The 13,257-nt window shown below is 35.5% G+C and overlaps 1 protein-coding gene across 1 annotated transcript in view; it reads right to left on the reverse strand.

Annotated features, from left to right (window-relative positions):
• Window positions 1-2,036: 2,036 nt before the first annotated feature.
• DIAPH3 (diaphanous related formin 3) overlaps window positions 2,037-13,257 on the reverse strand; it is a 503,156-nt gene continuing 491,935 nt past the window's right edge. Inside the window, exon 28 of the mRNA XM_075199796.1 lies at window positions 2,037-4,863. Coding sequence (XP_075055897.1) covers window positions 4,607-4,863 — 257 coding nt within the window. The 3' untranslated portion in view covers window positions 2,037-4,606. The remainder of the gene's footprint in view (window positions 4,864-13,257) is intronic.

The following is a 13,257-nucleotide window of genomic DNA, read 5'->3' on the forward strand; positions in this document are numbered from 1 at the left end:
ATAACAGATTGCTTGTACCTGAAAGTATTAGACAGGTGGTCTTTGGTAAGATCATAGCAAGATTTCAGGTCACACTGGCATCAGTTCAGTTAGACCATCAAAATTGTTTTTTAAATGGTAAACAGGAAAATGTAGCTGCATTTGAGATTTGGGCCAGAATCAGACAATCAGGACAGTTAATGTCTTTGCCTGTTCCCAACAGACCTTGAATGCATCTGTCCATGGATTGTATTGTAGAGCTACCACCTTTAAGTGATATAATATCATATGGGTCATTGTGGACTGTTGCAAGGTGAGTCACTTTGCACTTGAGGGGTTTGCCATTGGCTAAAGTACTGGAATCAATATTTATCTAGAATGTGGTTACACTCCAGGGGATTCCTGTAAATATAGTGTTTAATAGAGGCTTACAGTTTGTTTCTAGATTTTAGAGTGTTTTTCGTATTAAATTGGGTGTTGTTCTGTCATTTTCGACAGACTATTACCCTCAAACAAATAGACAAACGAAACACGCCAACCAAAACCTTGAACAATACCTCAGGTGTTTTGTTTCTAAGTTGACAAGATGATTGTGTTGAGTTCTTACCATGGGCTGAATTTGCTCGAAACAATGTGGCACCCTCCTCTTTTGAGCTATCTCTATTATTCTGTGTGTATTAGTATCACCCAAAATCTTTGCATTAGTATGACTTTTTGATTGGGTCATTTTTGCCAACAGTTGAAAAATGATTGGAGGAAAGTTCAAACTTCCTTGACTCAATCCTTCTGCCAATTAAAAAAATGTTCTCATTGGGGTAAGGTACAGCTTTTTAGTTAAAGGTTGAAGATATAGTGTGGTTATCTACCAATATCAGCCTGAGACAACCTTTGCTAAACTGGGACCTAGATATATTAGTCCATTTAAGACTTAAAGAATTATCAACCCTGTGGCTGTATAATTACAATTACACCCCTCCTTAAACCAGTGGATAGTTCTCCAGATTGCACCTCCATCAGTTTTCACAAGATTTTCGATCCCTGGTGGAAAAGAGTGCGAATTTAGCCACTGCATATTTAAATGACAAGACCATTTCCTTGTTTGCTCCTATATAATGCCTTTGTAGTTTAGATTAGTTATAAATGGACAATGAGGTTTCCATTTTTTTAATATGGTACTTAGGATAGAATCAAGAGCTTGTAGGACCATTACATTTAACCAAATCTTTTATGTGTACTTGTACTTACAATGCAATTTGTGACTTTCGTGATAACCCATCTGCTCTTGGCCACAGTACCATGGGCCTGTACAGCAAAAGTTATCCCCATTTAACTTGAAGATGATATATGTCAGTCAAATCACTGCAAGTCTATGCAAGTGACTGAAGAGTCCCATGAGGTTAAATTATGATAAAATAAAGAAAACAATGGGAAAATGCAAAACACCACACAGAAACATATATATAGTGCACGTATGCAAAAAAATGCACATAAGTACATATAAATATTACAAAAAAAAGTTAGTTCTTAAGCATGTAACATATATACAAAATTACTGTCCTAATGAATCCGTCCGGTCACATTACAACAACTAGCAAAAAGACAACGGCCAATAAATAAGAAAACCGTTAAGAAAACACTGAAATGGAAACAGAACAGAAGATACAATTGATTTGCCATATACAAATACTAATGTACACTAGTGATTTTCTATGCTATTTAATGTGCACTGTGGCATTTCCTTTTATATATTTTTTTTTAGCCTAATAAAGAATTACAAACCCAAATTTGTGAAAAGGTCACAGGTCAAGGCCTAAGGCGGTAGAGTTTAGAAAGAGCATTCTGCTCACTTTTTTTATGCGGAAAAAATATTTACATATTAGAAACATTTAACAATTGGTTCTATTAGGACTGAAATATTTTCATGTATTTACTTCATATAGATGGGAACCTTACAGCAGTGTTACAAATAAAATGCCCCTCTAAACTCTAAGATCTACATTTGTTTTTAGATATAAAAGCATACGCATTGTCCCAAGGAAATATATGAACAAAACATGTAACAAACAACTCCTCTTTTTTATTTCACATTCTTATTTACAGTGGTCAGCTATGCAAACAGACATATTGTTATAGGAAACAAACATGCTGGTTTCTGCAGACAGTTGGAACAATTACATGAACATGACCGAATATAAGTAAAGTTTAATTTACATGAGGTTTGCAGAACAGTGTCTTGGTAATATAATCAGGCACAGTTTAACAATACCAAACTATATTAGTAAGTTTGCATAGAAAATCACAAGGCCTCATTTCAAATGAAATAATACCCTGAAAAGAACCCGCTTAAGTCATCAATTAGCACTGGTGCATCAGAAGGGCTCTTTGAGTGTTGTTTACGAAAAAGGACATGACAGAAGCGTGCTATAAGCTTGCCATTTGAGAAAGGTGGACGGAAGAGTGAATTGCATTATGTATTTCACCTTAAATAGCGTTTTCAGTAATACACATGTAGTGTTTATGGAGTATAATGTACCAAGGATGTAAAGCAAAGCCACAAAAAAAAAAAAAAAAGAGAAAAGAAATAATGCAACGCTTACAGAATTACTTAATACAGATGTAAATCTAGAAAATAGTGTTATTTTAAAAGAAGGCATTGTGTTTACACCACATATAGTCTTATCTATGGAGTATATAATAAGCTAACCTTATGTGATTTTAGTTACAACCTTGAACATCAGTGCTATTGCGGTCTTCCATGTAGTGACTTGCCAATGATGATGTTTTGTCAGCAAGGAATTGACAAGTGCTTTAAGATTTAAAGCAAGCCATTTAATGCCACTTGGAACGTTTGTCTTTGGACTTTGAGGCAGATGACGTAGTACATGGCAGGAAGTCACTATCTTCTCCACTGCCTAAAAATGACCTGCATGACTGGGGTTGACAAGAACTCTTCCAATGCATCTCTCTCTCTAGAATTCATTCTTTCTACTTCATTAAGACCATCATGGCTTATTATATTTAATTACAGCAGGTAGCTAAATATAAAGAAATACTTATACAAACAAATATACTTTGATGTTTTTAAAGTGAGTTTTAAATAAATAGGTGTGAGTGTGTGTATATATATATATATATATATATATATATATATATATATATATTTACACACACACATATACATACACACACACATACACACATATACACGCTAAGCAAAAACAGTGACAATTTTAGAATTTATGGTCTAGGTTTCTTACTAATTACTGTATTGAATTTAACAATTTAAAGAAAACAAACAAACAAAAAGATTGTCATAGAAATTACCACACCACAGACTACATCCTCTAGGGGGCAGCAGTGGTGGCAGCGATTTACATATTTTTCATTACAAATGTATTTTGCCTGGGTTGTGCCCATGCAACTTGGTCTATGACCTCCCTTTACCCACTGTTGTCACTAGCTCACCCCTTACAAGGATACAGGAGCAGTGCTGTGAGAGGTCAGTGAATGGCCAGATCACGGCTTGCCAGCTCCAGCATTTATATAATAAGCGTACCAGAGATGGAGTACTTCCCTGACAACATGTTCATCATACAGAAGCAGGTAGTGGTGAGCAGTAAATCCAATCATTTACTGACCTTTCACTGTATGCCTCCATTGCTGTAAGTAGCGCAGCAGTATAGTGCAGGAAAGAGGCCTAAGCCAGCATCACTAAATGTTTATATTTGTTTTATTTATAAAGATGTATTAATTGTTTGCATGTGGTGGCAGTGGTGAGGTGACCAAGGACGGTCTTAGGCATCATATGGGCAAATAATGTTACTGGTAATATTAACTGAGAAAGTTAAGTCACAAAGCAGATATATTGAGTAGAATAAGTGTGTAGCATACTACAGTTTTTTGTATCCATGCACAACTAAAAACTCCTAATTCTATAATAGGAATACTGTCTCCTGTATTTAACAGGGGCTACAGATGGCTGCCCTCCACTGAAATAATGAGGGTGTTTCTAATGTATGCCTCAAAATTTTTAGGAATTGCACTTTCATTGATTCACAAAGTAATATATCTCATGATTTATCTATCCAGTAACAAGGTTACAATAGACTTAAATATACTGGAGATTAAATGCAAGGTAGAGCAAATCTCCATCCTAAAAGAATCAGAATTTTAAATTTTCTTTTCTATAAAACTCTTTGCAAGCAAAATCTAAAATGTGGCCCTATTACATCCGTTGGCGAGAAAAGAAGAGAGACCACATTGCCTGCACAAACTGATTGGACTCTTCTGTTTATTTCAAAATACTCTTCATGAATTTTGCAAAATTATCTTCATCTCTCTAGAATAACCGCCAGCAGCTGAACGGCATGAGCAAGTTCTTCTAAACTACAGGCCCCTCTTGTACGCAGTCAAAACGATCAAACGATTATGAAGCTTTCATTGTTGTACAAGGAAGAGTTAGAATACAGTTCATGGGTACACTTGATAATATAAGGCAGAATATTTCTTTATGTAACAGAGCAATATTTTGGATTACACACGGTTTACATACACTTCTGCAGTTTAGCAACCATAATTTTTCTCTTTTTTACTAATCCTTTTGGTAAAAGCATAGTGGACCACTTTGCTACAGAGCGCGCAGCCTTGCAAGGAGAGCTTCCACTTCTGTAATCGATTCTACCTTGGCAGCAGAGCCGTGACCTGCCCCTTTGTCTTTGTGCCCTTCTGAGTTGTACACCTCATTTCTAGCAGTAACCTTGCTTCTTGTTGTAGAAGAATTAGATTCCAACTCATAACTGAGTTCCTTAGCAACTGGAGCCCGTGCAGCAGTAGAATGGATATTTGGTCGTGAACGGGACCTCTCAAATTGAGGTTTTTGGTTTTCTGTAAATTACAAAAAGAAAAGATAATGATAGGTTATTAAATTGAATTACATTTTATACATACAGTGCATTATATTTCCAATCCATAGAACATGAAAAAGGTAATTTAGAGCTAAAGCAGACACTAGGAAGAAAAGCAAAAATATGCTTCAAGTGCAGTAGCATAAAAGAAAAACCGCGAGGAAATATATACTGGTATTAAAAGGACAGTCTCTGGAAAGAAGCTATTTTGCAAAGTAGTTGTTTATAGCTGAACTGACCAGAGAGGGGAGGATATTGATGATGGTAATACATCTTTATCAGAGTAATTTGCATTTTCACATAAAAGAGGTTTGATAAAGAGAGTGGGTCAGAAGTAAATATATTTTATTTTCTTTTGCATCCTTTAGGAAGAATATGCAAGCTTGTCTTACTGGTTATAAACTCTCAATGTCGGGAGGAAACTTTGCATTTGCAATGAAATCAGCTTTGCAGTTTAATGCTCCCAAGGAATCTATTTTCCTACATTGTGATCCTCTTTTAGAAAGCTACTATTAAGGAGACAATGATCTGGTTTTATCATACATGCGGAAAATAGACAACCACACTGGCTGATGATTAAGTGACTTTCTGTGACTGACTTCTCAAATAGTTAGTGCTCATTCTCATGAATGATCCATCCCACAGATATGCAGCCTTCTAACAGCAGGCATATTCAATATTCAAGCAACCTTGAACGGGGGATTGAAAATGGCTTCAAAAACTTGATATGACATTTAAAGTTTTTCGGTTATCTCCTGAAAGATGTCCTATCATCACATTAGTAATGAGTTTGGCGCACAGGCAGTCACTCATGACAGTGTGGTTTATTCCAGTGCTGAAAATTCCTACTGAAAACAGCTTGTACATTAAGAAGGTGGCTGCTGAAGATATTTACTGCATTGTCATTTTCTGACCAAGGGCTCGCAGTGATGGATGAGTATTTTACACAGAATCTTGGACAATCTTGACATTTTTCAACAGTGTGTACAATGTCTGCTTACAGAAAACTAAAAAAATCCTTCCATCACGATGTAACAAAATTTGTGTAATTCAAGAAGATTTAACAGAATTAGGATTTATTTTTAATAGATTAGATTCAACCAGAATTGCTTACTATTACTGCAATACCCAATACTGTCACTGCTCTTTAAATATAGGATATGAATCATTCAATACAACATAGGAAACTATCAGATAGAGTTACATATGAAAATAAAGTAATTTCCTGACAAGTTTCATTGAGTTTTAAAGGATTAAATCAGCAGGCAGTGCAAATATGTGTTAGGTACCTTTTAAATGAAATGTTAGTTTCACTTTGTTACAGATTATTTTTTTTTCTGCAAGATGGGAAAATCTGTATTAATTGTTTCTAATGTCACCCGACACAAAATGTGAAGAGTGCCTTGTGATTGAGTGCTTATCATGGGAAGTGATATATTTTACAATATATTTTGGTACACTGGGTAATTTTAATCAAAATACAAAAAGGTGAGTACAACAAAGTATGGAACACAATAGATTGGTCACTTGACGACTGCCTCCCCTGCTCCCTCCACAACACAACACCTATTAGTCCAGATGTCTCTTGGATTCTGGTTTGTTAGAACTACCAAACAACCAGATACAAGGGAACAGGAAAAGGTTTCCACCACTGACTCTGTATCTGATTGGCTGGAACTCAGTACTTAAATATACCCTTTCTCTGAATCATAGATTGTAACCTCATTTATCTAACTGCCATTGTCCTATCGATTGTAAGCTTGTGAGCAGGGCCTTCTTACCTCTCTGTCTGTCTTACCCAGTATTGCTTTATTAATGTTTGTTCCCAATTGTAAAGCGCTATGGAAATCTGCTGGCGCTATATAAATGTTAATGATGATTATATCTAGTTTCATTTTTTGCAATCGTATAAGTTATTACATTTGTATGGTGTAGCCAGAGGTTTCATGACATTTGGTGCATGGTGGAAGCCTCAGGAGTATCTAGGACTGAATGCAGGCTGCCTTTGTCCTACAGAGATTCCCTTAAATTACACATATATGCTAGAAAAATAGGTAAACACCTGATAACTAACAGGCCTTTTATTTTAGTGATGCATTTTCAATGTGCTTTGATGCGTTATGCTGTTTTATATACAATCTATTGTACTGGTAGTGCATATTAGCATAGGATATAATGTTTCCACCACAATCTAAAATTTTAAACGCAGAGTAAAATGTTTACAATGTAATAGCGGGAACAAACCCCTTAATGCGGTCTGAAGCACATTAACAGCACATGGCTGTAAACAAGCCCTTATGGTCTGAAATAGCCAAATCAAACCATGAAATTCACTTCAACAACGCTCTGTTAGAGGAGCTTATAGGTTAGTAATGAGTAGTAAGCATGGTAAAGGGTTATTTTTTCCCATAAGAACTGTAAATTTGCAAAAAGTCATGTATTTGAAAAATAAAGTTATTACAGGAAATGCTGCATTACTGAAAGCAGTGTTCTACATGAACAAGTAATTAATATAAAGGTTAAATCTATTTACATTGGTAGGTGAGGAAAGTTATATAGACAGTTTGCATAATTGGCTTGTGACTTTTTAAAAATGCAGTTATAAATAGTGCTTACAATGCTTCATTAACCTATAATTGAATTACAAATTTAGGATTTGGTCTTGCTTGTGTAAGGAGAAACAGCTTTATGATTAAAAAACCAAAAAAAACAGACAGTGATGTTGTTTCTAATTTTTTTTGGGACATATTCAGTATGTGAATTTAGAAACAGTTCTTCCCACAACACTTTCTGACACAGCAAATGTTATTCAAAATTGTATATAAAAACAGGAATGTCTGCAAGCTGTAATGCAAATTATTGGCTCCTCCATACAGGTCTTACAAAGCACTAGATGTATATATAACAAGAAGAGACAGAACAGAGGTTATAAATTGGGGCACTCTAGGATACGAGGTTAATGGAGATATGTATGATAAAAGGCAAATCTTTATTGGTATATGTTAAAATACACACATCCTAGCAAAAAGAAAGCTACGCGAAATAATTAAAACAAAAACAAAAATAGTGAGATTAAAAGTTGCAAATCAACTGCAACAATCGCTCTATGGTCAAATTCTTAGGGCTAATAAATCATATAATATGATATAGATTGAAGGGTCAGTGGGCAAATATCAGATTCTGATGCAGAGGTATATTTGTAAAGATATCTATCCTCTGTCTATCTTGTCATAGTAGATATCATAGACTACCAAGTTGAATATTCTCCTATAAATTAGAGCCCTAGTCACTGTTCTAATATAATTTTCAAGGACAGAAATATAGTATACTCAAGTAGTATAGCTGGTATGTATCAATTATATAGTATGAGCATTTCCATTAATAACAAGTTCATTATCTATCTGAAAAGATGAGGGCAATGTAAGCCATCAAACTATACTCTGTCCCAACAAAGGGATACACTTAGTAATATGATTAATTATGTATAAGTCTGACAGGTTTAAGGACTGTGCCTGCTATGGTTCTTGGTATACAAGGCTAACAAAAATGGAGATTATATCTGCTATCCGTGTTATCACACATACTAATAGTTTGTGCAGAGATTAGTAGCTCATAAATCCTTTAATCCTGAGTCATATGTAGGTATTGTTCACTAAAATGTCTTCAAAACCCCACAGTTAATTGTATCTCCGTTAACACCTGTGATTCGTAATGGTTCAAACATTAGTGAGCGCTCACATTAGCATTTCTATGTGAGTCTAATTAGCCTGTAAGCTGTCTCCACTAAGATTAGTAACACATAGCATTTGTAGTCTATCAAAGTGCTAATATCTTGTGCTTCAGTCCTCTGACCCTAAATAGAGAAGCGCTAGTCACTATGGTGTCCCCAGAACCCCACACATCGCTATCATTTAAATTTGATTAGGTAAGTCTGTAAGGACTAAATAAATATAGAGCGCTATCTATAGAATAGTTTTTGACACATAGAGCGAACGCCAACGCGCGTTTCGCTTAGTTAGCTTTTTCAAGGCAACCAGATTGATGATTAGATCAGCCTTAAATAATCCATAAAGCCAGCCCCCATAAGTCACATGATAAAGTCAGCCAATCCCATCATGAATGGGGTGACATTGATTGCCATCAGAATGCTGCAATGGTAGGGTGAGGATAAGTTATAATCCCGCCCCTGTAGTAGCGTGATTGGCTGAGAATACCTGAGTGTGGAAAATTCCAAATAACAGATATATCGTATATAGACATCATTGTAAAGCATCCAAAAGCACTAGATGTATGACCACGGTAAGCTTTGTCATTCTAACTCATCTTTTTGAAAACCAGAAATAATAAGTAGCACCTGTAAGAAATATGTATTTATCTTGAAATCACTAGGCAAAAATAATTTAAGCCACAAAAACAAAAAATAGTTAGAGAAAGACTAAAGTTAAGCAAATTGAACCTTGGACATTGTGGAGTTTAGAGCATTATGGCAATAGTGGCCCTCGTGTTGAAAGGAACGACTGACAAAGAGCACTGGTGGCAGCTTATACACTTCCACCTTCCTCATATTTCAGTGAAAGGACGAGCAGGGCTTGAATATGCATAAGTACAACTTGGAATTAATGCAACTAATGTCTATTAAATTTATTCTTGTAATTATATACATGGGAGCCATTTACAATAGGATATGGGCCTGCTCAAGAGTTTAAATATACATCAGTTGCCAATCAAATCAAAAGGATACAATATTTGGTTTAATCTTATTTTTCTTTTTTTAAATTTAAGATATGAGCACAACTGTGCCCAACTGGTAGAACTCTCAGGGCTTTCCATTTCTGGACACCAGCAGTCCATGAAAAACTCACCCCAACTTGCACTAGGTTTAGCCAACATGGAGAACTGTTTGATCTCAATAGAAACAAAATGTATATACAAAAATAAAGCAAACAAACGACTGAAATTCTTCTTTAGCAAAATAGCTGTGTGACTACTTTGTCCCATATTCTGTTTATTGGATGGTGGTCATTAAAAACAGATGATCAGCCACAACCTAAGATATATACATACAAAGATTAGATTGGGGCAGCACGGTGGCTCAGCGCTGGGGTCACAAGTTTGATTTCCCAAAATGGCCTTATCTGTGTGGAGTTTGTATACTCTCCCCGTGTTTTCTTGGGTTTCCTCCGGGTGCTCTGATTTCTTCCCACACTCCAAAAACATATCAGTAGGTTAATTAGGTGCAGAAAAAATTAACCCTACTTTGTGTGGGGCAGGGACTGATGAGAATGACAAATAATCTGCCCAGCGCTGTGAAATTGGCGGCACTATATAAATAAATCATGATTAGTAGCTGCGCTCGTCTTAACAACAGTATGGAGAGGATAGCGATTTAAACAGAATATTTCTGCTAATTGTTGTAGCTCACATATGAAACATGTTGCTGCAGAACATAACACAATTTGGCGACCCCTGTAGTTTATTGGATGAAGTGATCATGGATCAATTAGCCTCTGCCGTATTTCATTGGTAGTAGGGTCAGGTTAAGTGTGAATGACTACATTGACTTGCCATGTGATAGGGGTTTGATTGCGCAATTCATCTGAGAGAATTACAAACTAATTAGGTCCTTTCAATCACACCTTCACTGTAAATCAACTATTTTACAAATTTCCCAGGAATAGAGGAGGATATATAACATCAACCCTATCATGACAAGAATTAATTTGAACCTTAAATACTGGAAATGTTATTTTTCCCTTTTGGGCTGTGTCAGAAAAGATAGTACTTTAATTTTGATAACATACTGGATTAAATCATTTTCCTTTATGATAAGCAGTCTTAGAACTTGCCAGGCCAGTGCAGGATTTCTCTGTGCATACGTATGTGCACTGGAAGCCCGGACTTGGGCTTCTAGTACCAAATTCCTTAATAAAAAAATAAAGTTAAAAAAATTGGTAAAAAATAATTATAGAAAAATTACATACTTAACAGACTAAATCCGGTGAAAACTATTTTTTTTCTGGATTTAGGGCGTTTTTCTATTTGATAAATAGACTCATAGGACAAGTAATTGTACTAATCTCATATGCTGTCATTCTTATACCTTAAAATACAATCATAAAGACACCATATTATCTGTAATATACAATGAAAAAACAAACAAACGGATATGCATAATTTTGAACCTAAAATTATTTAATTTAAAGTACAATATGTGTTAAATGCAGTATTGTAAAACAAAATGAATATTAGTAAGAATTACCATGTTATAATCCGGCATAAGTGACCTGTGAACGATGGTGGACTTGCAATAAGTAAAGCGGAGTCCACATTTAAAAGTCTACACATGTACTTGATTTTATTGTCAATTTTCCAGGTATTTGCTTGTTTGATATTTGAATGCAATCCCCCTGTGTGGACATCTCTAGCATACTAATATAATCTCCTAAAATAAATAGCTATACTTTGCTTCATTGTGTTGGAATAAAAAGTATCTGTGTTCTGTGAGAAACAGATTTTCAAAATTTTATGACACTTCTGAGCAAATCATCCCATCTAGACTTGCAATGTGTGTTTGAAGTTGACAATCTTAGTACGTGCTTTTAATGTTACTGCAAGGTTTGCCAATTTGGCCGCAAATTTAAGTGGCAACATTTGAACAGGTCTGGATGTTCGGCACTTGCTGCATTAACTGCTCAAATTCACAGGCTTTCAAATTTGTAGTTCAGGTAATCTGTAGAGCACATATAATATTTAGAAAGAAACATTGGAGTAATTTGATACTAAAGTAGCTGTTTGACACACTCTAGACCAGTGATGGGCAAACTTTTTCAGGAGCGGCCCAAATAATAAAAAAAAAACTTTAGGCGGGCCAATATAATTTATTAAAAAACTCAAATATCAAAATATATAATACTAATTTTTTGAATGGGACTGGAGGGTGTTATATAGCAGTGTTACCTCTATAAGTGCAGCGATCATACAGACACAGCACTTATTTCAGCAGGTTGCTGCAGATCCATCTTTCTGGTGAGCCACTAACTGACAACATAGCAGCCAATGGAAAACCGCCTTAGTATATGGCCCAGCCCATCTCTTCTCACATGACTTTCAGCCATTAGGGGGCGGGCAGGTGTTTGAGTGATTGACATACGAAGTGTCCTTTTAGGAAGGAGGATGAAGTGTAATGGAGGAAATAGCTGGGAAGGAATAAAAATAAAGGTTCTGACACATAGGGTCGGCCCTAATAATTTTATGCATATTTTAATGATATTTTTTAAAATATTGGCGGGCCGGATAGAACCTCTATGTGGGCCGGATCTGGCCCGCGGGCCGTAGTTTGCCCATCACTGCTCTAGACATAGGAGTTCCCTTAGTAAAGTCCACAAATGATGGATGTATCTTTTGATTAAAAAAATATATGTACAAAACAATACAGTAATTGTTGTAGGGGGGGGCGACATTATCCAATCAATGTTCTCCAAACAAATGCAATGATATGTAAAATTCTCTAGCCGCAGCAGAGTATGACATTACTGGTGGGAAGGTGTATCCCAAGAAATGTGATGTTTCCGGACACTGGATCCCTGCCGTTCTACTAGTTTGATTGCAGGTGGTGTTATATCATATTTGTGTGTGTGGCTGGAGTTCTTTAGGTAAATCTCACTCACTAACCTGGCATGTGCACATTGCTTATATGTAAAAGAGGTTTACATGTAATTATATTCTGCCTTTGAAATCTAAGTACTGCACCTGCAAAACAACTTTTGTTACAACTGACACCATAGTTTGTTGCAGAGTATCTTTCCCTGCAATGCTTGAGGGTAGGGTTTAATAATTAATAATTATATTTCTGGTCAATGATGTTCCTTCTTGCTTCTGTATATTAATTTATGTTGTCATTGCCACTTACTTGCAAATTTCATGTCACAGTGAAAATGAAGCGGTCATAATTTTTGGCAAGTTACAAATGTAATATGAAAAATTTACCTTCAATTCACTCTCTGTACATCTTGGATACCAGGCATTATTATTATTTTACTATGCACTCCATTTCGACAATTCTGAATTGCACTAACAACAAAAATAATACATGGTATGGTCGTTGGAAACCAATCTAAAGGTGCACTAACATAGGACAATTGTAGACAACATAAAAATAAAAAAACAATAGATAATACAGCAACTCAATAACTTGTATCAAAAAAGAGTAGAAAAACATGAACATTAATGGGGCATTGTATTTATATGTATAGTTTGTATATGTGGCATATGAGTTCAGTACTTGCATTTTGCAAATGTCTGATCATGAAGTACAAGTTATACTAAGAATAATTTTGTCTATATACTTTTTCTTTGCAAGCATATTTTAAATCTT

This window comes from Mixophyes fleayi, chromosome 2 (genome assembly GCF_038048845.1).
Source record: "Mixophyes fleayi isolate aMixFle1 chromosome 2, aMixFle1.hap1, whole genome shotgun sequence".
In the NCBI taxonomy this organism is placed as follows: domain Eukaryota; kingdom Metazoa; phylum Chordata; class Amphibia; order Anura; family Limnodynastidae; genus Mixophyes; species Mixophyes fleayi.